The sequence below is a fragment of the Telmatherina bonti genome (assembly GCF_933228915.1).
Source record: "Telmatherina bonti genome assembly, chromosome: 7".
NCBI classification, from domain to species: domain Eukaryota; kingdom Metazoa; phylum Chordata; class Actinopteri; order Atheriniformes; family Telmatherinidae; genus Telmatherina; species Telmatherina bonti.
The window spans coordinates 28009500-28037447 of record NC_136625.1 but is presented as its reverse complement, the minus strand read 5'-3'; the positions used below and the strand labels follow the sequence as shown (position 1 = coordinate 28037447).

At 38.2% G+C, this 27948-nt stretch overlaps 1 protein-coding gene across 1 annotated transcript in view; it reads right to left on the bottom strand.

Moving 5' to 3' along the window:
* Positions 1-27948, bottom strand: part of astn1 (astrotactin 1) — a gene marked incomplete at both ends in the record, with an annotated part of 379418 nt that overhangs the window by 192541 nt on the left and 158929 nt on the right. The window contains 2 exons of the mRNA XM_079244285.1: positions 9059-9253; positions 12731-12897. Coding sequence (XP_079100411.1) covers positions 9059-9253; positions 12731-12897 — 362 coding nt within the window. The remainder of the gene's footprint in view (positions 1-9058; positions 9254-12730; positions 12898-27948) is intronic.

The following is a 27948-nucleotide window of genomic DNA, read 5'->3' as shown; positions in this document are numbered from 1 at the left end:
CCCTAGTCCTAGCTGAACAAAGTTTTAAGTTCATGGAAAGTCAGTGTTAAAAACGACACCAGTGAGTAGATGAATGTTCCCACTGCTTTGCAACCAAGTGCATCCATTAAAACATTTCTCATGCTCAGAATTATATTAATTACATGCTACGATCAGGAAGGTCTTTGCTTGGCCTCAAATCATTGTTTTATGAATGATCTTTCAGTAGATACAGCAGCACAAAGTCGGTGATCTCAACATCTTTGAGGAAAAGCAACTGTAAAAAGAACCACACAAGAATCATGGCAGGTTCCATTTGAAAGACCATGCACACACTTACTAAGTAAAAACTGGAGCATTGACCTGAATTCTACTATTTACTATGTCTGCATTTTGTGCACAATACTGTATGGATCATCAGTTTGCATTGAAACACAGCTTGTTGTGAGCTGCACCCCCCAAAAAGCAACACACAACATAAGTTGGGATTTTATTACAGCAGTCAAACATCTGTCATTTTTTTCCCAACTGAAAATAATTATGCATGATTTCAGCTGTCAGTTTAACAAAGCACACAAATTGGGAGCGTAATGACTGAATTTCAGTTGTTTCACAGAGGATGGTGATTTTTCTTTTAGAAGCACGCTAAGTGGGACATGGGTCTGCTTCCTTTCATTGCATTCATGTCTGCCAATTTTCACAGTTAATTTTGTTAGTGGATGACATGTAACATTTAACAACCAGCTGGCACTGTGAGGACGTCGTTATTCATTTTTTACTCTTGAAGTTCAGGGAACTTTCTGTGCAACTGCCAAAACTTACTGAATCCATTTAGGTTCTTTCTTAGAGGGAGCTTTAGCAAACTACTATTCCAAACTATTGAAATGTGACATGTGACAGCGCACTTGGACACTTTTGCTTTGCATCAACAACCCTTTCACTTGTGACTGTTTTTCCTCTCAATGATCCCCACCATGTTTATGCCCAAAACACCCGCAGCTTGCAATAAGAGACAATGTCAGCCACCAGAACCCACTCCCACCACAGCACTTTCATTAGTCTGCAGCAAACACCCTTCAAATTTTAATTACCTGACTCATTTGAAGTATTTCTCTTGAGGGTGTCATGTTATGGGTGTGGTTCCGCAAGCTGAATTAAGCCAAAAATTAGAGATGAAGGAGAAAGAAATAGGATGCTCGCACAAAATAGTTAGGACAGAGGGGTGGGGGCTGTCAGGTAGGAGCGTGGTCTTAATCATTGATCCCGAGCAGCAAGCAGAATGAGAACAAAGGGCACTAAAATATTCATTAAAACCTGCTGTGAGCTTGTAGAGGAAGAGAGGAATAAAGACACAAAAGGAGGAATGCTGAGAGGAGGAGGGGGAGGACAGTTAGGAGTAACGAGAGGAGGTTAGCTTCTTAACATCTTATTACTGGAGTCCACTAGCGCCCACAGAGACTGACAGACAGAGACCCTGTCACCGAGCTCTGTAATTCAAAGTCAGATCATTTCGAGCCCAGTGCTCCCAAGATGTCGCTGTGATAGGACCTCCTTTCTGGGCACAGGCGCATGTCTTGGGTTGCTTTGCAACCAAAATTATCTTGTGCCCGACAAGCCAGCTGCTCGTGACAGGAAACCAAATGAAGAGACTCTGTGTTATTTTTCAAATTGAAGAAAACAAGCTGACTGCACAGGGAGGCTGACATCCATTTCCCTCAGCAAAGAGAATAATAAAAAGAGAGCTTAAAAGATGAACCATAAGGGAATCGTGTTGAGCGGGAGACTCAAACCACTTCGGTGTGTGCGTGCAAGTGTGTGTCGATGCTTCCGGGAGATGCAGCTGAAATTTCTGCAGCTTTGGTTGTGAATATTTGAGCACATTTATGTGCACACCTGCCCAACCTGGCTCCCAACCTGGCTCTCTCCTTTTGTTTTCTTTGTCTTGGGGAGTGTCATGTCAACAACCACCTGCTCACACCACTTGCCACCCCCCCCCTTCACCCACCCTCTGTTGCTACTCTGTGCAGTTGAAAGTGAAAAAGCATGAATTCCTCAGCACACATCCACACACAGAGAAACAGGCTTATATCCCAGATAAATAAAACATTAGCAGAAAAAAACCATTGACTTTGTATGTATGTTTACATTTTTTTGGCCTTCTGTGGATAAAAAAGGGGATTTTGTTTGAGGGGGATTTGGGGAGAACTGAAGGTTGAAAAAAAAAGGTATATTTGAGTTGACAAACAGAAAAAAAGGTGATATTGATGCTCTTGCAGATGTACGAGACAACATTTAAAAAAGTTAACATGATGATACATGCTTAGAGTGAGAGAAAAACAACGAAAATAACAAACCTCCACTGGTGGTTAAACAATATTAAAATTTGACTTCTTCTTTTGACTGAGTGATGGAGACAGATGCTTTGTGCCACTCCAGCACAGCAGGAATAGGCTTTCTGAAGAGGTGCCAGTAAACATCACATGAAGGATTTCCATCTCTCCCTCTCTCTCTGTCCCTGCTTCTTTTCTCAAAGGCAAGCGGGATGTCTAATCAGGGTGTCTAAGGACATGGGTCGCACTGCTGTTCGCTTGCATATTTTAGTAACTAATGACTAAGTCAATAGCTGTTTGCAACTTTCACTTTTATTTAGCACTTGTGGGAATAAAGATGCACAGCTTGAAGGGATTCTTTGACTTGATGTTATTAAAGAGATAATCGTTAACTGTAGTCAGTCTGGTTGTCAGAGTTAAGACCTGCGAATACTGCAATTCCCTTTTTTTTGTTTGTGAGCCAAAAATTGCATGTGCTGCAGTCTATGAATGAGTCCACACTGTAGCTGAACTATTTAGTTATCTTCAAAGTCAGAATGGTTGTGATTAACTTTTTTGCTGATCAAACAGACTAGATAGACACCAATTAATGCACAATACACTTTAACCACTGGTAGCTGTGAAAATTGCAGTGTGAAAGTAAACAAACTGTCACAAATCTCAAGCTGATAATTTTCTTAAGTAATTGTTTTGGGTTTTAAAACACCAAATATTGGTTGAAATATTTAAATCCACAACCGTGCTGAGGATTTAAATATCCATAAATTTTCATTCCCATGGATCAAGTTGGTCCAAGAAAACTGCTTCGTGAAGTCTAAGCAACAGAATTTTCCTGATAACTTAGTGGACTGAAACTACAACATTTATTAATTTATTTATTTGCACCTGCGATGGACTGGTGAGCTGTCCAGGGTGTACCCTGCCTTGCGCCCAAAGACTGCTGGGAAAGGCTCCAGCTTCCCTGCGACCCTTCATTGGATCAAGCAGTTAGGATAATGAATAAGGATAATGAATGAAGATGTATGTATGTATGTTTTTATTAATCAAGACAATAAATCAAGATCAGACATTCACCAGTCCATTGATGGGCTAGATAGTGTCTCTGCAGGATGATGCTACAAACTAGTTATCAAGTCAATAGAAGTAGTTCTCCAATCGGAAAACAATCCTCAAAGAAGAAAAAGGACACAAAAAAACCAAAATATAAAAGAGATGTGGGGAATTACGGACGGTGGGAGCGGCCATGTTGGCACGTTTTTGTTTAACATCATTTTCTCATGATAATGGGATAATTTATCTTGTCATCTCGTGAAAACAAGCTTTATCTTGAGAAAACAAATGTTCTCTCGAGATAACGGATTATTCAAATGCAGGCTCCTGAGGCCTGGTGCTGTTAGGTCATCACTGAACCAATATAGAAATGCAAACATTCATTCAGACTCGTCCTCACTCCTTAGAAAGACTTAGAGACTCAAATCCCCTGCAAAAGCTCCTTCCTGCTTTGGATGCAGCATTCTGTTGCTGAAAGAGCTCTGTAGGGCTGTTGGTGGTCAGTAGTGTTTAAGGCAGTGAGGGGTGTGGGTACATAACACTGACTTTATATCCCATCTTAAAAAAATTCAGGCCAAATAGCTTGACTAAAATCCAAGTGTTTCAATGAACATTTCTTTCTTTCCAAGCCACGTTCGAACATCTTTTCAAGCATCATTCATGATTTTTTAGAGACTGAAACCTCTAAAGAACCACAGGAGACATTTACCAGCTGCTGAGCAGATTACTTAGGCTGAGGGACACATTTTATGTAGTGTGTATTTGCAATAATTTGGGGTCCCATTTGATATTTTAACCCATTAAGAAATGGAGCAGAATGAGTGAACCTGCAGCCATGCATATTAGGGAAGGGGGCTTAAATTACAGCTTTCCAATATCAAGACATTTCTCAAACAGCTCAATGAGCAAGTCTGTCTTGCAGTGTCCCATTAAATTTGACATTTAGTTTCCATGGGGACAGATTTGCCATCTCTTGCTGTGCGTGCAATCCCTTCAGGCATATTTGAAATATAACAAATTGTTCTAAAAGTTCTTGTTGCGTTATTAGTTTTAAAATACTTCCTGCAATAAACTGAATGCTCCATCAATAGCAGAACACAGACGGATATCTTGTATGCAGTTGTGATGCCCTCTTCCCGTAATTTTTGCTCATTTTACATTCAAGCGTTCATCTGGTCCAATTAAATTCAATTTCAGCACACTGGCTCCTGGTCAGCATTTATTTGCTTGCTGCTATCTCTTATAATTAGGCCTTGCATTAACCATGCCTCCCAGCAGAGTTATCCTTCCTCTTCCACCACCTCATCGGCACAGGAAGCATTTGGTGTTTGTCAAAGTCTGGCTCAGACGGTGCCTCCTATTCACAAGCACTTTCAAATGAGATCAGAGCATTTGAGATTTAGATTCTTGATGATATTAACTTTCCTGCCTCACCCATCCCTCCTTCTATCGGACTCTAGCGGTGGATCCCTAAGTGGGTGCTCTACCTCCGGTGGCGGAATCCATGTACAGCCCAAATTAAGTTCCTGAGCCGCAGATGCCTTTGCTGACCTTCTGGCTTCCTGGGTTCAATGGAAATGATTGCAGCATGCAGACAGAGATAATTAACCACCTTCAAAGTACTCTGCCCCAGCCAAACCCTGTACAAATTCAAATGAAACAGCTTGACCTGAATGGTTTAAAATATAAGCCTCACAAAGAAGTTGCCTTCTTCCTTAGGATGTCTTGTTTTTTGTTTTTTTTTTGCTTTTTTTGTTTTATATAAAGGACAATCTCAGACAGGACAGGTTTTATAATCACTATTTTTTTTTTTTTTTTTTTTTTTATAGGGAGAGAACCGACATAAAATCTACCACAGAATTATTGGCTCATCACAAGTAACCTTTACAGATGTCGATTCAATCTGATATGCTTTCACAACCTGTGGAGGTATTTTGTTAATGTGTGACCTGAAACATATTCCACCATGAGAAATCCATCAGTAATGTGCTGAAAATGGTTTCTCTGAAAGCCAGAAAGATTAAGACAATGACCTGTACCTGTTTGTAGAAGATTTCTGACTAAATATAACCCTTTAAACTTCTTGTAAGTAAATTCACACATATTTCTTCATATTTTCCTCTTTGATATTACAGTTAACAAGTAAATGAAAAATATAGAAAATGCCAATACACAAGTTTATGACGTGTTAATGTTTATAAGCGTGAAAGTAGCCAATCATTTCAGTTTTTAGATGTTGGTATGTTGAAATGTATCTTTAGGGATGTCTTTTCACTTTTAACCCGAGGTTACGAATGTGTGTGGCAGCGTAGTAACTTGTTCTGGTTTAATGATCAGACACAAACAAACACAGTTGGATCATTGTCAGTGTCAGGCTAAACAACCCAGTTCAGAAAGGCGGATTCACTCTGCAGGCATGTTTCTCATTTTGGGAAGAACTCAAACTAAACAGTGTATTGGGATCAAAATTCTTGGCATTCTGTTCTAAAAATTATACAAATTGCTGTGAGCAGATGTTTGAACTGGCACATCCCGAATACTCAGAGTAAAGATAGTTGTGGAATTTTCTTTTTTTTTTTTTTTTTTTTTGGTTTGTAACAACCCCTTTTAGACCAAAATATTGCCAATGTAAACCCTAATTTGCTTTGGCAATTAATACCACTGGGCTCAGTGGCATTTATCAAACCAAACTGTTGCAGTGGAGGACATGTTACCTCACCTCAAGGATAACTGCAAGTGACTTGTATTGTTTTTGAATCGACTTAACTACCTATTAGGTCTTGACCTTGTTCAGAGTTGGTTTAATATGGTACAACTGGAAAAAAAAATCAATACACTTTGCTCTAAACACCACACAGATCCAGTGAATAGGCGTTAACACTGGTAATTAACCCAAGTCTCTTCACAGCAGCTCCCACATTACTATACGCATGTGTAGAGTTACTACACATGCATAGGTACATAGTATTAAAAACAATGATTTGCAATACTTTTTTTTTATCTTGAATTTTTGTATATTTAAAATATTTGTCAGAGTTAACTTTCCTCTTGTGAACTTAGTGCACCAGTCTGTAATGCAGATTAAAGGAAAATGCATGCATGTACAGATGTATTTATCATATAACATTAGTCCAACAAAAAACAACTGCATTAAGTAGAGCAATATAATGACACTGTTTCCATTATTAAGTTTGATGAAATTGTTCTAACTGTATGAGCACATTCATTCTGACTGAAAAACAAAATAGAAAAATCCAATCTTAAAGTCAGGATTAACAACATACGGCATTTTAGAAAAATGCCACAATTTCTTTAACAAAGTAAGCTCAGTGTTTAGGTAAGTACCAGCCAGGTGCTGCAAATCAAATCCATTCGATTAACTGACCATCAGCAGGTGTGTAGCTCCATAAAAATCAAAGTTATGGCCATTTGCTGGCCCAAAGAATTCAGGTGTGTGTGTGCAATACCAATAAGGACAGAAATAATGATCTCAGAAAAGCAATTAATGTTGCTCATCATTCTGAGAAGGGGAAGGGTTACAAGGTCATTTCCAAACAATTTGGAGTTCATTATTCTACAGTGAGAAAAGCATTCACAAGTGGAGAACAATCAAGGCAATGCAGTGAACTTTCTGGGAGTAGACATCACAGGAAATTCACAGTAAGGTCAGTGCATGCAATTGTCAAAGACATTACAAAAACCCAAAAGCTACATTAATGTCTCAACAGGACTCAGTTAGCATGTTTAAGGCTGAAGTTCATGACTGAATAATGAAAAAGGAAAAAAAAAATAGGCTGAATAAATGTGGTGGGTTTATAATGTTGCCAAGAGAAAACATGTTCTATAAAACATAGCAGCGCAGCTCATGGTGTAAGTCAAACCAAATGCAGCAAATTATCATAAACTGCCAAGCATGGTGGAGGAGAACTGAGGATTGGTTTGTTTTGCAGCCATAGCAACAAGGCATGTTATGATTTGAGTTGGCCATGAATTTGTCTGCATCCAGAAATATTCAAATATGAAACTATTCGTTTGACATCTAAAGCTTGGTCAAAACTGAATCAAGTAGCAGGACGAGGATGCTAAGCAATGCAGGACATCTACAACAGAATTTCAGCCATCAATCCATTTTCTGCTGCTTATCTGAAATGAGGTCTGGGGAGCAGCTGCCCGAGGTGAAAAGCCAAGACTTCCCTCCTTCCAGCCACATTCACCAGCTCATTCTGGGCGAGCCGTGTTCTTTGACTAGATAACAGATGTCATCCCTCCAGTGTGTCCTGGGTTTTCCTCGTGGTCTCCTCCCAGAAGGTCGTGCTTTGAACACCTCACCAGGGAGGTGTCCAGGAGGCATCCTAACCAGATGCCTGAGCTGCCTCATCTGGCTCGTGGATACAGAGGAGCAGCGGCTCCACTCTGAGCCTCTTCCAGATGTCTAAGCTTCTCACTTTATTTCTAAGCGAGAGCCCTGCACCCGGCAGAGGAAAGTCATTTCAGCTGCTTGTTTTTTCAATTCTGTTCTTTTGGTCATGACCCAGAGTTAATGACTATAGGTGAGGGGAGGAAAGTAGATAGACTGGTAAATCGGGAGCTTCCCCTGTTGGCTCAGCTTCTTCTTCACCACAACAGATGGTTGCGGAGTTCCCATTGCTGCAAATGTTGCACCAATCTGCCTGTCGTTCCTTCCGTCACTCATGAACAAGACCCAACGATATTTCAACTCCTCCACTTGGGCCAGGAGCTCACCCCCTTACCTGGAAATGACACTCCAGCCTTTTCCAGCTGAGAACAATTGTCTGGGACTTTAAAGTGCTGATTCTGATCTCAGCCACTTCACACCTGGTTATGAACCTCAGGAGAACTGTGCATAAACAAATGTCCACAATTCATTTTTTAATACCGTTTAGTCCAACTCAGGGTCAGAGGGGCTGCAGCCTTTCCCAGTAATTAGGAGGTGGGAGGGAAGCTATATTGTGCACAGGTTGCCTGTTTGAAGGCCAATACAAAGAGACAACTTCTCACACACATTCACTCCTAGGGGGAAGTTAGAGTCACCAATTAAATTGACATGCATGTCCTATTGATGGAGTATCCAGACAGGACTAACATAAACAACCATGTTAAGAGCTGCGACTCAAACCAGTGACCTTCTTGCTGTGAAGACCACCGCAACAATGGGAAGCACAAGTCCACAAGCATGACGCATGAGATGATTCATGTCAAGACAGAATACATTTAATAATTACTTAATGAATGTCTGGATAGTAAAATTTCAAAGGGAATTATATGTGACTATAATTTTTGAGACCCTAAAATAATACCATGGTAGTATTTCTGTTGTCAATCCATGCCCAGCATATTACATATATTTGACACAACATCACTGAAAAAACCACAAGATTTATTTGTCTTTTGTGTTTTTTTCACAACATCCAAACATACGCTGCACTGTCCTGTAGGCCATGAACATCACTGACCTTACTTTAGCCTCATGTTACGCATTTTAAACATTCACTTGAGCCTTTTGAATCTAATTTATCCAAACCACTTTAAAGTATATTCACAAGTACAGATTTATTACAATGATGTTAGCACTGCAGGAGCCAACTACCTAAACCCTCCCTAATGGTTTTCCAGCTGAGATACAAATGGCAGAACAATGTTCCCACAGGCTCCACTTCACCAACAGCTTGTGTGTTTACCTGAATGTGGCCTTTAAAATCTGTCCGGAGGTGCTCTCCTTGGTGTGGTTGTTGTATCCGTAAAAAAGGTCTCCAAACACAGTCTGGTTTGCAGGGATATCTGTCGCTTCACCACAGTCAATACCCTCAGTGCAGGCCTCTGAAAGTGGCAGGCACGACCTTCCATCAGGACCGCGCTTGTAGTCCTCAATGCACCTGGAGTGATGGGAATTATATAAAGTCAAGTAATTATAATGAATATTCCTGCTTTTCTTGTCTTAATTATTTCACTAAAGTATCTTCAGCTACTATAAAGTATTTAGTCAGAAGAAGAAAAATATAAACCAATGCTAAGCATACAATTTTAGCACTGTTACTTAGCAAGAACACTTGGTTCTAACTGGTAGTGTTGAAAACTGGCATGGCTGGTGTCAAAATTCTTTTGAGTACTTTCTTATTTAAGTCCCAAGATGAAGCCAATCTGAAATAAAAGCTATGCTTTTGTTGAGAACAAAGTATTCTGTGCTGGCATACATTTACATGATCCGAGTTATTTTGACACCGAGGTGCTAATCTTCAGGAGGAAAGAACCTGCTTATGAATATCTCTCTGGCCTGACCAAAGTGCAGGGGCAAGGAAATCCTGCAAGGTCAAAGCATATGTTTATATCCTGGTATGAAGTGACTTGTAATGGATGGACCTGGTAGAATGGGGTGTAATGTTTCATAATCACTTTTCTTTCCTAACCTAAATCTACACTCATTAAAACTTCTTCTGGTGCATCCAGAACCCCTTTCATTCAGACAGTAGGGACTCACAATAATTCTATTCCATAACCTTTGTAAACAATTTGTAATCCCAACCCTTACTCCGATGTTCCCTCCTGCATTTTATTGGGTTAAGACATTTCAAACTTAGACCTCACAACTCGCTGTAGAGAATTTGGATCAATTGCACTCATTTCACACTAAACAACTCCATTTGAAATGGGAACGGAAGGCAAAAAACATCATGGCGTGTAATACTCAAAAATTAACCAAAAAGCACTCAAGGTAAAGCAGTGAAATGGGAGGTGTGGTGGGGTGAGAGAAGATAATCTTTCAGGGATTTACATTATAGGAGACCTTCTCCCCAAAACACCAAATAATGACAAGCTAATGCCAGCCTCCAATGAGAAGTGGAGGATTAGCCACATCTGCATTACAGGAAGAGACAACAACAAAAAGGCTGTTGTTGAGAATTAAATTAGCAGCAGTTTGTATCACCTGCTTATGTAAATTTGACATGAAACACCAAGCATGCAACATGATGTTTAACAGTGAGATGACAAAAGATTGCTGTGTTCAATTAGAAAAGTGTTGTTCAAAGGAAAGGCTTCTGTTTTATGTATGGACATGATCAAAAATTGACCTTGGCAGCTTTTCATTTTCATACAATATACAAGCTTGCATATTAGTACCACCACTGAGAGTTGATTGACGTAGAATATGAACACTTTTTGCATTTAGTTCAGTTTTAGGTCAAAGCTCTGCATATGTATGCTTGATTTGTCATTCTGGCGGATTCGAATTCAGCGACGATTCAACAACTAATTAGGCTAAAGAAAAACGTCTAGTGAGGTCACTGACTTGTGACAGTGAAACCAGCTATGTTTTAACAGCTCCTTCCTTTAACAGCAGACTGATCTCATATTTTCCCTGTTCCTTTTTTCTTATATGAACCTGTTAAAATCTGCAAAGTGTCAAATAACTATAAGAAAAATATTTTTCCCTTCATGTTTCTCTCTTCCAGAACCTTCCTTCCAACAAATATTAATCAAATTTCATTTAACATATAAATTTCTATCGAGCAGTGTTGCTAGTGTGACTACAAACACTTTGTCTACTCACATTGTGGGGTTAAAAGTTTCTTTTAAATCAGACAAATATTCTTTTAAGTAGCTGTCATTTCTACCTTGACGTGTTTTAACTGACACTTTACATCTGAAAACGTCATCTGACATGCGTCGTAATGCATCTATCACCTGGTGGGACCTTGAAGGAAATCTGACCATTTTTTTCCCCCTGGTGCTCATTGCCATTACCATCAGGTGGTCTTTTGCAAAAGAGAGTCCAATGTGTGGGACAGCATGAATGCCATTTATTACATTAAAAAACTCACAGGGAAGGTAAATACGTTTTTTTTAGATGATTTTAGTTGAATATGCATTTTGCCCCTTATCATTCTTTGGGGAGTACAACAAGGAAACGGTGGTGTTGATCTTGCACTTCAAACTCCCCCAAATCCCAATCTGATAGCATAACCATGGGATGTGGGAACAAGATCAAAACAACATGAATCCCACAGGTTCCAAGGATCAGCTGCTTGGCTTGTGTTGCCAGAAACCACAGGGCAGCCACAAAGGTCCTGAGTTCTACCATGTGTTGGGGGCATGAGGCACCTACACAATATGAGGGATGTAATGTTTGTAACTGAGCATGCCTCAGTGACCCCAATTTTGGATTGAGATATAAAAGATCCGACTGACTTTGATTGGGGGGTTCAAAGAGTGTACAGAAGGCACTGGAGGTTTCATAAATTGTTGATGGGAATAAAAAACATGTCGATTAGATGCTTTGGCTGAACACTTGCATTGAAAAATACTGCTTTTCCTACGATAAGAATGAAGTTCATGCTTATTTATACATATATCTGAATGAATTTGTTGTTTTTGCAGTTTAAATTTAAGCAAAGCATTTTGTATCAAGTTTAATCAATATGCTGGTAAAGGATGAGCATGGATAGGAACTGCCTATTATGTTACAGAGAAGGCGGTAATAAGGCTGCATACAGGCTGAATTTAAACCAGCCACAAGAACACTACACAGTTAAAGCCTCACTTATGAACTTTGGCACTTTGACCTCCAAATAATGCTAATTAGACATTACTCTTGCATCCAGTCTTTTCTCTGAGCTCACTGCAGCCAATAACACTCAATCCAATTTTGAATCTCACATTTTGCTGTCACTTTTTCCCCTTTCTCTTTCTCATTTCCTCTTATAATGTTCCCTAGCACATTAAAAACACCCAATATGTTTATACCCAGTTGCTAGCTTGTGACATGATGCCATAAAGAAAGGTGCAGATGTGACGTGATGCCCTGGGCTGAAACACAAACTTGTGAATTACGGTTTCTCAACCCCAAAACGCTGCAGGCAACGATGGCTCCAGGAACGTGCACAATGTGCCATTAGTACATGTCAGAAACACAATAGTTTTAAGGTTGGAGGCTAATGAGATGTAGTTTTAAAATAGCCATTCAAACAGTGGTAAAATAATCTGACAGAGATTGATAAATAAAATTGGACTAGTAATAGATGGATGGTTTGTTACAGTAACAAAGGGATTATGTTTAGGGTATCTGGCTTGGTGGTGCCAAGTATATTAGTCTATATTTCATATTAATGACTGCTGTTATTGAAAGATTTCCCCTGACTCCTAAACATACTATTTGAAAGTGCTGGTTAATTTGCAAGATCCCCCTGCTAATTCCCAAAGTGCTGATAAAGTGATGGAAAGACCTAATATAGCTTTGTCTTGCCTTATCTGAAGGCCTGTCAAGTTAATGGTGACAGGAGTTAATATGACAGGATTATAAAATATAATAATCACACTAATTATGGATATAAAGTGCTGAGTGTGGTATTTCTTACCCACAGAACATCTGGATGTTGTAGAGCGTAGGGTCATCCTCTAGAGGGGCCAGCTGCTGGAGACACAGCTGCTCACATCCACCATTGAAGCCATCTGAGCAGTCGATACCAATGTGGTGGTCATAGCATCCAGTCCCATCTTTCATCGGACTCAGCCCTGGAGGGCACTGTGTGAGGAAAAAAGTGTTTTGGAATGACTGATGTTGGCAATTATTAACTGTTATTTTATTCAGGGACACTTTCTCAGAGCTGCCTAAAACTGTGAGAAGCTGCCACATTAACACTAATCCCTGATGGGGGAGGTAAACAGACCCCTTAACATCTGTGCCACAAAATTCAAACAGTCAGATTTCTGTTCCCATTAGTGCAGCCTGCGTGAGCACCGAGTCTAGTTTGTAAATTCCATGAGGCAAAATGTTTCACAAACAATAATCATGTTATCAGCATGAACAACAGTGCGAGGTTCCAACACAAGGATTATAGTGTAGTGGCAAGACAAGGGCTACAACCAGTTGAAAAACTATTTGTAAGTCAACAACTCCCACTAATAAGTGACTTTTATAAAACAGTTTTAGAATTTAAAAAGTGAACAGAACATTTGAGTAAATAAGTGATACAGAAAGAAGTATGATGGAATAGTGGTATGTTGTTTAGCCTTGTTTCCTAACAACACTCCTTTCCATATGGTGTTCATGGGTTTCCTCCCACAGTGCAACCATGTGCATGTTAGGTCAAACGGATTTGAAATTGACCATATCAGTTGGAAAGACACGGTGACACATGTCTCTTGGTCTGTTTCAGTTAGGAAACTACCATATGAGCTTGGATGAGATGCAGGAGGTATTGATAACAGATGCTAAAATTATTCAGTGCATTTATGATGAAACCTTTACCAGGTTTGTTGTTTGCAAGAATGCAGAAACTTACAGCACCTGCATTTCTGGTGGTTAACTCAACTTCTACAGCAGTTACTCAAAAACAAAACAATATATATTTTACAGGAAATTAACCTAGTTTGTCAGATCATTTCTATCCAAGTCATGAGTCTGAAAAAAAACAATTGTGATGAAGTAAAGTAGTAGAAACATAATGTAAATTAAACATACCACAACAAACATGTAAAAACATAGATAGAGTTTGCTGTCTAGTTGTAATGAACAATGCATAAGAGGCACAACAAACTGGTGGAGAAAACGGTCATTTTCCTCAACTTAAAAACAAAGTAAAAATAACAAAGAGGAAGACTGCACATTTAAATCACACAGGGTCAATGATTGTTGTACATGAGGTGGATAATTAAACCTTCAAGCCTTTTTTGGTTTTTGTAAGTACTTAAGATATGAATACATTTTAACATTCCATTGGGATGTGATGTGCATAGAATTCATTTGTTTTCGCAATAATGGCTGAGGGGGCTTTTTGGTTATTTGTTAATAACTTTCTCAGTTTTTGAAGAGCCAAAAATCCAGCTAACCTTGTCTAACTCGGCCAACGCCAATTATCAACCTGTAGCCTTAGAATAACATTTCACCGTATCAAATAAAAACTATGCAACTGTGTATTTTTGATTCTTTATTCTAATGCTAGATTAATGCTATTAAGCAAAGTAATTTAACCCTGACTAAAAATTTAACGATATTCCATTGTCCAATTGTGGTTTTATCCTTGCTTCAGCACACCTGATTCAAATGAAATGTGTTTCCATAGCTTTATTTAAAGTTCTTCACAAGCCTGTTCATAACTTATTGAATTAATCCAGGTGTGCTAAAAACCTGCAAGACAGTATCCCTTGAAGGCTGGACATGAGCATTTATATTGTAAACCTAACAAGGTGGTTATTATTTCAGAACACTAAAAAGCACATGAAATTGGAAAAAACAGTAATTAATATCAAAAAGTAAACATAAAACATATTTGTAGGACTGACTATCCTTTTCCACTTGTCCAGTGACCAGACTTCTCTCCGACTGCAGCCGTATTCAATCATTTTACAAGTTTTTTTTTTTTTTTTCCATTATAGACCCATCAAGCTAATTTCCTTTACGACTTTCTGTCAGCTGTTACTTCAAAGGCAACTTTAATGAAATGCATTTTAACAAGACACCACTGTATTGACAACACTGACTTGGAACTCAGATCCTTTAAGCAAAGGAATCTGTCTTGGCTCATTTTGTTATGCCTACTTGCTGCATTCATCAGAGCATCCACATAGTTTATTTGGCTGATGAAGCTCATGTTTGTTTCTGTTAAAATGCTACTTAATTTGTACTGGGAACCAGTTCAAATGTGGAAGAAAAACCTATTTTTTCCCAGGTTGATGTATACGTATTTACTCATTAACACATTACTTACTAAAGTTTTGCATTATCACCCTGACAAGAACATATTTGCTTTTTTTGTTTGTTTGTTTAATTTAAATTCATTTAATAAAACTTAAACAAATTAAAGTAAATTTAAACCTTCTCAAATGTTGGTTATTTATTTATTCATTTTTTATTTATGCATTTATTTATGTATTTATTCATAAACTAGGGATGGCACTAGGTATCAGCATGTCAGTCAAAAGTTTGGACACACTTTCCAATTGGATTTAATAGGAAAGTGTGTCCAAACCTTTGACTCGTAATGCAAGTTCATATTTTTAATATCTGCCAGTCAAAATATCAAATTAAATTCTTTTAATAAATTATTAAGATACCACTCACTTGATAAAAACATGCCATTTGCTTCCACTTCTGAGAGTTTTAGACTATAAAACTGCATACAAAGCCCAGCAACAGTCCTTCTAATGCCACCATTATGCTGCTTATGTTATCGGCACTGTACTGGTTTAATGCAGGTTACTGTACAATATGTTCTATTACGTTTATATAATTTTGAAATATTTTATTTATAAATAAACATGATTAATCTTATTTTAGTCTGTTGTTTAATCATCAACATTTTTTCCTTAATTTTTTCAAAAGTATTTCTTTCAGGTGTTATTGTCGAATTTTATTTATATTGAAAATTGAACTTGCAATACAGATATACAGATATTAATGATAACTGTACAATAGTGATTGTTGTAAACTGCAAGAAATAAAGATATCTGTGTCGGTGTTAGTGACAAAAAAATACTTTAAAGTTACGGTATAATATTGACAGGAAAAGTACTGACCACCCCTAGATGCTACACAATGGTAAACATTACCTGTTCCAACTATTTTGAAGTGTGTTGCTGCCATCAAATTGAAATTAAATTTTGTATGAAATGATAAAAAGTCTCCCTATAAGCATTTTTCTATTTTGTTCATCTTCTACTTGGAATAAAATATGTGTTTATGAGTTTTACAAATTCTGTTTTTACTTAAATTTAGCACTGCTATTTGTGTACATCTCTATGCACACAAAACATAATGGTGAGGGGGCAAAGACTAGACATTAGAACAAGTCTACACAGGGGAGGTGTACATACACACATAAAACAGAGGGATACACAGATGTATTATATAATGGCATGAATGGAGGTATCCTGGGGGATGCAGTGCAGGGGCTGATGATCAGTAGGCAGGCAGCACCGAGGGGAGGAGGGCAGGCATGACAAGTACCAGCTTTTTTGGGGGGGACTGGAGTTACATATGTAATTTATAAAAGTATTGGGTAAAAAAATCCAACTTCCAATCATTCAATCACCGCACAGTTTAAACTGTAAGGGGCAAATTAACAAGTAGTGAAGACATTAAGACAGCTCAGGGACATAGCTTTTATAAAACTTTGACAACTTCAGTATGCACTGATTTCGTTACATTAATCTATTGAATGTGCTCCAGATTGTAATGTGTAATTATTGATAGGATGTGGATAAAACATTCTCAACCAATCACACAACCACAGCTCTCTAACTGAGGTAGAACATTTCTGACCAATTTTTGTCCAAAAATTTGCTTAACCAGTTTCTAGTTTTTTCTAAACTTTTCAGCTGAGTGAGGACCTTTCTAGTTTTCTAAACATGATGTTTAAAAAGGAAGGGACAAATCATTGGTGCTTTTCCTTATGCTTATGTGCAAGGCCACCTTAATGCACAGGGTTACCTGGGCTGAAGCCCAGGGGCCCACAGAGTTGAGGGGCCTATCATTTTTGGGATGAAATTACTTTAACTCTTATTACTTCAAGTCTAATTGTTATGTAACTTATAAGTTCTGCTGTCAGTCAACACCTTACGCACATTTGAGAGAGCTGATTTATGCAAATGGACCCGTTGCCACCATGCCAAATCCTTCCCCCTGTGTGCAACCTCAAAATGCGAAGCCCAGCTCTTTGACATGGATACGCAATGGCGCATGTATAACAGTCACACGGACACACCTAAAGCCAGATCTGTTATGTTCCCAGTCTGCAATCTAGAATTTTCTGTGGGGCTGAACCACCATTTACTGGTGATTCAGTGATTGTGTGAATGGGCACAATCTATTTTAAATAGGGTTTGGATGTGACGTGGTTTGCAGCATGACGAGTTTGGAGAGAAAACATGATAATACAGCAAAGAAATCTGATTGACACAAATAAAAACTAACTTTTTGGTTTTGGTTTTTTGGGACTGCTGCGTGTGTGGAAACCTAATAACCATGACCACCCAGCGACACAGGACATTTAGGACTTGGACAGCACATCTGGGGATCCCAGCTGTGACACGCAATATCTGTCATCTGCAGGTGCATGTGCGGGACTCCTCTCCATGAGGACTTCCTCTAAAAGCTCCAAAATGCTGGATAAGCCAAATGTTTCTATGATTGTTTCTCCGTTCATCCCAAAAATCTTCACACAAGGTTGAAGAATGTGTTTTTTGCGTCTTTTGCTTTGTTTCAGTGTCTCCTTCTTGTGGCAATAACTGCAGCCACGTGCACAATAACACACAGAATGTTTGCACGTCCTTTTGAAACATAATAAATATAGACTTAGTTTCTATTAGCAACATTGCTCTCAGGTTCAATAAATCACATTGCGGTTGTTAAATTGATGTATCTACGTTTTCTCCTCCCAAACACACACAGAACAGGCCATGAACGCCCCATATTAAACATTACGTTGGATGTACCAACAGTCATTGGCAGATTGTTGCAAGTGGAATTACTTTGCACATGTTTTAGTATGTGCAAACTTTAGTAGATTCTGGTATAAGAGTTCCACTGCAAGCATAACCCCACTGTGTTTTTATCATGTAGAAAAATCAGTAGTCGATATCAACAGTTCATTTCATTTCATTTCATTTTCTGAACCGCTTATTCCAATTCAGGGTCGCGGGGAAGCTGGAGCCTATCCCAGCCGGCTTTGGGGCAATTTAGAGTGACCGATTAACCTAACATGCATGTCTTTGGATGGTGGGAGGAAGCCGGAGTACCCGGAGAGAACCCACGCATACACGGGGAGAACATGCAAACTCCACACAAAAAGGCCACTGACCAAACCAGCCAAGGATTGAACCAGCGACCCTCTTGCTGTGAGGCCACAGTGCTAACCACTGCGCCACCGTGCAGATGTCTGCGGCTTGTTCTCGGTGCATTAGCTGACCAGAACTTTCTTCTTGGGCTCTCAAGATGTATTGTGTCATTAGTCTTCCATCTGAGGTGGGCGCAGTTATTGCACAAAGTGGAAAGTAGTTGCTTCTGTTGTTTTGCTGATGAGAGGTTGGACGGATCATTTTAATAGTTTTATAGTACAATAAAAACTAATCCTGCCTCATTGAGACAAAGCTTGTCGTGAAATGTAAATTGACGAGACCAAGACAAACTTTTTTATTCTTGTATCCTTGAGAAAAAGAAAAAAAAGTTTTTACTTCTCAGAGTCTGTACAAAGCTTACGTCCAAAGGGATGAACGGGATCTGGATAAAAGTGTCAAATTAGAGATTTCATTAGTACAAATATTGTTAAAGAAATATTCACAATTGGAAGATGATCACAATTATTAAAATTTTATTAATTTCCCGACACTTGTGTTCACGTGTAAAATCACATAAACACTCCTAACAAGTTTTTAAGTTTTGAAAAGGACTGTCAAAATGAATGCCTTAATGCAGAAATAAAAATCTAGAATGAAAACAATAAAAAAAAATTCTTTTTCATTAACTTGTAAAGAAGTTATTACTCATGTCATTTAAAAAAAACAAACAAAGTTAGGCATTTGCCAAAAGAACCAGATTTTGGACATGTCAAAGCAACGAACTGAATCCATCAATAACCACTTTCTGTTCCTTCACGATAAGTTTTCTGATAGATTTCAATCCTTACATTCAAAGGACAGTCACAGGATGACATATTTAATATATGAAGCTATTTTGTGGAGCTGATCTCCTGTTGTGGTTCAGAAATAGTCTTTTTTCTTTAAAGTGGAAATACTGAGGAATCGTTTTGACAAGGAGTGTGAGCTGGGTGGACATTTTCTTTAATAAAGGGACTAAAAAACCAAGAACAACTTCAAAACTGATGCTTTCATATGACTATACAAAACACGGTTATCAAATGCTTCTGCCTCCCATTTCAGCACCTATTGGCAATTTATAGAATAGTAAAATTTTCCACAACAAAAAAATCTATGAGCTTATTTTCATGTAAACCCTCCTTTTAAATGATCTAGCTGAACTACATATGACATTTGTCTGCTGTTATGTATTTATAGAGGAGCCTGTACAGAATGGGGTCACATGCTGAATAAGTGGTGTCTGGTCCTGCTCCCTGTATAAACTGTTATTGATTTTGTCACCCTGTGAGGGAACATGGTGGCAAATGATTTATTACTGGTAATGCAAAGCGCACATGAGACTGGGTTTCTAACATATCTGTGGCAAGGAGTCTTTAAATCACTGGAACTTGCTGAAGTCCGTGGATGTGTGGATACATGTTGCTGGCAGAGGAATATACATTGATGAATTTCTGCATTACAGATTGGAAACCACAGATAGCTCTGATTATTGACTGCATAATAGGCTTCCGACATGCCAGAATAGCGATAACTCCAGGCTATTGTCCAGTTATCTGTAGGATAATAATAATCAGGAACATGTGCCTGCTGGATTCTTTGTCTGTGGACTTAACACTCGAGATTTTCTCAACTCTTGTCTAAAATCCTGGGTGAATCATTTGTAATCATCTGTATAAACCCAAACATGATGGAAACAGCCACCAAAATCTCTTAAAATGTGATTATTTTAATAGCTTTTCTTAACTGATCTGATTGGATAGAGCCTCTGGCCAAGAAAGGATTCCTTTTAATGACGCAGCATTAGTAATAAGTGAAATATTTTGGATATAAAGTTTTTTAAAATGTGTTTGTTCTATAATCTTATAATAATTAAGTAATTTAAAGTGAGAGTAATGTAGTACCACTTAGAATTTGAGGTATAGCAAAATTCATGGACAATTTGTAAAGATGAAACCCTCACTGTGGACATCATTATAATTGTATATGATTAAAACACTGTGGGTGGAAAGCATTCAAACAAACAAACAAACAAAAAAACAAGAGCTCAATTCTGCTTCAGCTTAGATATTATAGTTTCACTTCAGAGTTGGAAAATGTTTTGAACTTCAATAAGCATAAACAAAAAAGATGTCAATTTTCCTGAACATGTCAAATGACAAAATCTAAAAGGCTGCACTGTTTCCATATTCATGGTGCTCAACATCAGCTTTCTTCAATCTTTGGTCAGGCAAGTGAGAACGTTCTCTCCAGATAGATGGATCATATAAGTGCACTAAACTTTTTGTCTGGGCTTAGTCAATACCAATGCTTAAAAGAGTTGAAGCTAGAACACATTTGGTGATTAAAAGAAATATAAAATGACAGCTTTTAATTAAAATAAGTGGTTGTATTGATTAGGATGGTTCTAACCTGGTTAAAAAAAAACACACAGTAATATCAATGTGCTCAGTTATCTGGCATTTACAGTACAAATGTGCAACTAACTGGAAAGTGAATATTTCTTCTCCAAATGATGTACCAGTCACTGGATAATGACTATCCACTGACACTAACAAAGGGCTGTTTAAAGGCAAAGTTAATCATCATTTATCTGAGATTATTCAATAACCAGACAGTGAGTAAGAATGCTGTCTGCTGTGTTTTAGAAGATGAGACGAGTACAAAGCCCACTCCAGAAAACCCCTTAAACTAACCATGGCTTTTAATCCTGTTTCTTAATGGTGATAAATTCCTGCAGTGCTTTTAAGGCTTAGGGGAATCAGCAGTGTGCTATTGCCAAACAGCCACAAATCCCTGCGAGAGGAGTTGGATAAGCTATGCACTTTTCAAATTTGTCTGATAGGCAAATCAGTACAGAGGTATAAGGAGCATTTATGCATTCCCCTGAAAATAATTAAGTCTTGATAGATTTGTAATCAAGACATTACAAAAGCTTTGATTCAGCCAGTTGTCTTTATTGGACAATTAAATAAGCATTATTAAGTCCATTTTTTGTGTGTGTGCGCGCGCGTGTGTGTGTGTGTGTGAGGGGGTGTGTTCATGCAGGTGTGGTTTGTTCGTACCACGGTCTATAATGTTACCTTTATATATTATATAAGATAGAATAACTAGTCTGGTGGTTCTGAAGAGATATTTTACAACAATTGTGAGTAGTAGCAAACGTTTACACTCACTGAGTCCTCGATGAGCTACATCTGTCCAGCTGCTTTTTAAGAGGAATAACTAATCATCCAATCACATGACAGCCACACTGTGCATTGAAACAAATAATGAAATAGAGAAAATAAAATATAAACAAATATATGTATTTATCTATTTATTTTCATTTTGTTTTTGTAATTTTTATTTTTACACAGTGGCGTAGTGGTTAGCACTGTGGTCACACAGCAAGAAGGTTGCTGGTTTGATGCTTGGCTGGGGGAGGTTCAAACTGTGGCCTTTCTGTGTGGAGTTTGCATGTTCTCCCATGTATGTGAAGATTCTCTCCGGGTTCTCCGGCTTCCTCCCACCGTCCAAAGACATACACGTTAGATTGATTGGCTAATCTAAATTGTCTTTAGGAGTGAGCGTAAGCGTTAATGGTTGTTTGTCTCTATGTGGGGCCCGGCAATAGACTGTCAACCGGTCCAGGGTGTACCCTGCCTCTCGCCCAAAGGCTGCTGGGATAGGATCCACCCCCCCGCGACTCTTGATCAGACTAATTTCTTTTTTCCTTCTACTGCCAAGAAAAAAGCCCCTGTAAGTGTTGAACCACAAGTTATCAACTAGTCTTTCATGTTTCTTGATCTTCATTGAGGAAGACGTCTAGATGTTCATACTGGACAATTAGATTAGCAGTTTATGTCGTGGGTCATCCAAGAATCCCTTCCAGTTTCCTTTAAAAATGATCAACTCTTCCGTAAAGTGCAAACCCAACAGTTTGGAGAAAACCTCTGCTCAGACAGATGCATGGTAACTGTATACTTCTTTCATCGAGGTCATGTTTTCAGACCTCGAATGTCTCATTTATGAATTTCTTTAACTTATTGCTACAGAACTGCTAAAGTTGGAATATTTTATCATTTTAACAATCTCTCGATGTTGAACACAGATTTGTTCATTTCAAAAGTCTTTCCACATCTTTCATTAAACCTGTACGGCATTTACTCTCTTCATTTAGTAAGTCAGTGCTTAAACTTGTTTGCAAACTTTAAAAGAAATTCAACCTTTTTTTTTCTTTTTCTGTGAGCAAAATATCAGACAAAAGGAAAGTATAAATAATCCTTCCATCCATTCTCCTCTGCTTATCCGGGGTCGGGTCGCGGGGGCAGCAGCCGAAGCAGGGCAGCCCAGACTTCCCTCTCCCCAGCCACATTTGCCAACTCTGTTGGGGGATCCCAAGGCGTTCCCAGGCCAGCCGAGAGATACAATCCCTCCAGCGTGTCCTGGGTCTTCTCCAGGGTCTCCTCCCAGAGGGACGTGCCTGGAACACTTCACCAGGGAGAAGTCCAGGAGGCCTCCTGACCAGATGCCTGAGCCACCTCAACTGGCTCCTCTCGATGTGGAGGAGCAGCGGCTCTACTCTGAGCCCCTCCTGGATGACTAAGCTCCTTACCGTATCTCTAAGGGAGAGCCCGGCCACCTTGCGGAGGAAAGTCATTTCAGCCGCCTGTATGTGAGGATATGTAATATTACTTTTAAATACTGTGTGGAAACTTCCTGCTGTAGTCCCACTTCAATACAGAAGTCACCTAAACTAATGAGATGGGGATGATTGAGATTTTTCTTTGAGATCACAAATTCATTTGTTCACTTAACTCTTTTGTTTATTTATTTATTTATTTTTTATGCTCACATTAAAGACGTTTGGCCTTGTTTAGAATTGCTCCATGAATGTGTGTGTGTGTGTGTGTGTGTGTGTGTGTGTGTGTGTGTGTGTGTGTGTGTGAAATATTTTACAAACACTGCTGTCATCTTTTGGTAATCAAGTGTGGAAACTCTTAAACGATGTCAGAAGCTTCATGATTTTTTATGATTCATTTGGAAAACAAAAATGTAAAAGAAATTACATGAAGATTTCAAGTAAATGGTTCAAGTTTATGGCGCTCATGAAAAGGTTCATGACTTTAATGGCACTTCATTCACAGAACCAGGGAAGCTTAACTAGTAGTCCCTATCACATAAAGTGGGGTTAAAAAGCTTTTTCAGGTGTTTCTGTGAGACCAAGCCGCAGTAAGCATGGATCTCTACAAAAGTCTGTCTAAACACCTCCAGAAAAATCCAGTGACCCGGGGAGAGAAATCATCAGTAGTGACAATCTAATGTGCTCCTAGTCCTCTTTAGGGCTGAGTTCTGGTTCTATCTCTGCCAGGTATTGACTCCACTCAAGACTGCTTACTGTCCCAAAATGCGATCCCAGTCAAGATTGGTATTTGCTGCCTAAGGGGGAAGTGCAGCAATACAAAGTGGATAGACAAAGTGCTTTTACCAGCAGAAGAAAAGATGATGTGGCTCAGGTTGTTTTATTAAAAAGGATCAAACTGGTTTGTGAGGTGAGAAGTGTATTTTATTTTTATTATGCAATATTGTGTCCAAAAAGTACTTTTGATTGTTGGACTTTTTGTGCGGTTTGAACAAGCACCATGCTGACTGTGTGTGAAAGCTTTGCTGTTGGATTACATGATCTGGTTTAAACAAATGCTTATGAGTGATACTGAAGAAAAATCAAGAGATAAAAGGAATTCATCTTTATAAATATAAATTTATACAGTTATAACTTGTCATTTTTACCCAACTAAAGACATATTTTAAAATGTATAGGGCAGTGCTACCAGAAACATGTTAACTTTCTGTAAAATAAGTACTCAGGTGTTTTGCTAGCAGATGAGTCTGAAAGAAACTCCCTCCTTTAGTTGGGAGTACTTAGGAAGATTTGTGTTTAATGAATGAAGAACGCTGCATTGCTTCATATAAACATCAGACTGCACATCAGCAGAGACATTTCCACCAGTTATGAATGTTTTCTGAATTAAATTGCTTATGTCTGCAGGAAAATGTAGAACATCTGTCAGATCTTTATATGTTGAAGATGTTCCATGAAGCAGAATGAGTTAAAAATGTGTCCAATTTGATGGAAATGTTATTTTTTCCATTTATAATAATGGAAATTATTATAGTTATTGCTGGACAACGGTGTCATACAATGTTCTAAAACCAAAAAGAAGAACAGACTCTTTCCAAGCATCATTTCCCTAAACAAATAAAATGTTAAATCTGTCTTTTCTTTATATATATTTGTAGTAGAACTTTAATTAAAAAAAATAAAAAAAATTAAAAAAAATAAAGAAAATCACATCACGGTAGCTGCAGGAAACCAGATGTTTATTGAAGAACACCCTCTACACCTGTAATATATCAGGGTTTCCATGTTAACTGTATTTTTTTTTTAACCATGACTAGTCTCCCAAATTTAATACATGGCATTCAAGTTAAAATTAGACGATCACTAAAAGCTTTGGAACAAATACAGATAACAGTGATGTAGAAAAGGATCATGGAGACGGAGCAAAGAAACAATGATTTTAAGCACTGATGACATGTCAAAGGCCGTCGCATAAGGATCAGACGACAGTTTGATGGCACTTCTTTGCTCCGAGTAATTCTTTGAGAAAAATCCCAACATATGAACATGCAGTACACACCAGCTCACACTTTCAATGTAGAGAAACCTCCTCTAGGTAGTCACATGCACTCTAATGCTGCCATTTTACTTACTATAAACTTCAAAACCACAAATCTTATTGAGGGATTACATAGTAAGCTAGAAATCCTATTACCTTGTGTAAATGAGGTACTATGAGATATTCATTCCCCGAAGCCTTTGTTTATCAGAGTCTTTTTTTCTCCAATAGGTGAATTGTTTTTACACTCATCTGGTAAAAAGAGAATCTTTCATCTATCATTGCTTGAAGTGACTTTACATGGAGGGAGGGAGTCACTGATCTTTAAGGCTTTGCAGTGTAAAGCCTTATGTGTTCATGATTAAGCAGCCAGCTGAAAGAAACTGTAATTTGATATTCCTTACCACTGCTTTCATTTGTTGTGCGGCTCCTGTTGCGAAGTTTAAACAAGAAATTGTCACATCACAATGACGCTACCCTTTTAGCTTTTTATATGTGGAAGCCAAATGCTACACCAGAGTAGTTTTTGCTCCTTGTTTATAGGTATGATTTATACAGCGTGCAGAGTTTTTTTTTGTGTTTGTAAGGGAACATTTATGCCATTTATCAGTTCAGGAACTTTCACTGTGCTCTCTGGATGTGGCACCATGGAAAATAATGCATGTCTGAATTATGGAAGATGGATGAATGTGCATAATGTGAATGTGCATGTATCTCACTGTACCATCAACTCAAAGCCTACCAGAGTCAATTGCCCAGTTATACATTGTTTATTCACTTTAAATCCACAATTTCTTTGGAAAAACTGCCTGGTTAGAGTTCTGTTTCATTTTCGTCAGTGGCATAGGAAAATAAAAATGTTCTCTGGACCAGACAACAAATCCTTTTTAATGACAAAAATGATGGTTCAATTTATGTCCTTGACTTTGCCGCTGCAGTTGCTGTGTTCACAATCAACACAGCCAGATTAATATGGCTGTTTTACTCTCCGAGCACACAAGTGCTATAGAATAAACAAAACAAAGCAGCGGCATGTTTTCAGGTGTATGTACTAAAGCCCATACAACCATACATATAAGCTGCATGAGCCACGCGGATAGTACTCATTATGAGCCGTGTGCATGGTACTCAGCCATCTTCCCCGTTACATCTTGGTGGCAATCTGTTCTGTCAACAGCATCCTTGTTTTCTACCATTTTGCTGAGGAGACAAGTGACAAGACGAAACTAATTAATCTCACAATAATCCTGTGATTATTACGCTCTCACTTCCAGAAGCGTCACATGCTGCCTCTTCCCAGGAGTGCAATACATCAGCAAGACAGAGCGGGTCAGTCAGTCAGCGCAGACCGCAAGCATCAGCCGACTCTCACAAGAGAAGATATTAAACGCAGACAGGACAGCTACTGGCAGCGCCGAATCAGACAAGGTGTTAATTGATTAGTGTAGAATCACATCACTGGGGCCCAGCCAGTTTACCACCCTGATTAGACGGATGAGAGGCTCATTTATAAGCTCGACAGTTGCAAGATAATTACTGAAACCCACAGCTAATATATGCAATGGTGAGAGAAAGCAGTCCTGTGAGGTGATGGACAGGAGTGGGATCTGTATATGTGTGGGCGAAGAACCATCGCGTTGCAAACTCGCAGCGATGGTGAATATTGTTAGAAAATGAGACAATGATGACATGCCTCATTCTAACACAACACTAATCAATTCACAGTCGGCATAGGATTTTAAAAATCAAAGGAATATTCAGCACTGATAAATACATTACTTATGGCAGATAATGTCAAGTCAATACACAAAAACTAAAGAAAAAAATATACATCCTCTTATTTTCTCCAGGGTTGATAATTGCGTACATATCTGCATAAACAAATTTGCGAGGTGAAATTGAGCTATCCATTTTCTTCCAATTGTGAGCACGATCTATGCCTGCTAATGGGGTGTAGAAACAAAACATGCTAAGGAAGCCATAGTTTTACTCGACCTGTAGAAAAGCTGAAGAGAGCAAATTATGATGAAGACTTGTGGTGCGTTTTACAAAAACAAACCATAAATAAAGGGAGCTGGAATAACTGAGGAAAACAAAAGAGAAAGCTTATGTGTGAGAGAGGAGAAGCTGCGCAGATACTCAGAGTACATCAGATAAAAAGAGATAAAAAAGTTTGATTGATCACACTAAATGCCGGGGTTATCGTCCACAAAAGGAATTGCTACCAGCCTGTTTGTAGTTGGTACCATGGAGCATTCTTTGTTGTGAGAAAATATGAAGTCACCAACTGTTCATATATTGTTTTGACTCACTTCATAATGGGAAGCTTTGGTTTAGCTCTCTTACGATTTCTACAGTCACTTTCTTTCTTTTTTTTTTTTTTTCTTTTTATATTGAAGGTCAAATAATGCAGCATTCAGAGGTACAAAACAAACTCAAATCCAATGGAAAATGATTTTTAAAAATAGGATCTTTTTAAACAAAAAGCATTTATTGTACGTGATGAGTGGCAGAATTTTTTGCTAAGCAGCATTTATTTTACCTGAATTTCTAAAAGTTGCTTTTTAATTTGAACTTAATTTATTATCCTGACTCGCATCTCTTAAAGTAACATGAGGACTGGAGTGAAAACTAATGTTTTAAGTTAGTCTAGATCTTCCATGAACAGTGTTGATTACCTTTCAACACTTTTTCAAGGTTTTAATGAGAACGAGATAAAAACAAAAAAAAAAAAAATCACGAGTCTTGCAAGTCCCAAAAAAATGGCAAAATATTGAACATGTTTCACCTTAGCTTTTATTTAATGAAAATTCAGCCAAATTGTGTGAGAAGTTAAATACAGCATGTGATTTAATAGCTTATGGAACCACTTTTAGCAGCAATAACCTAAGTTATTCATTTTTTATATGACATTTCTCTCATTATTGCAGAAGAATTATGTCCCACTTTTCTTGACAACCTCTCTTCAGTTCATTCAGGTTCATTTATGAATTATGCAAATGATTAACACATAATTTAATGATTAGTAATTACTCTTTATGCCCATCATTTAATTCTGATCAAGTTTAGATCTAGATTCTGATTATCTCTGTAATACCTTA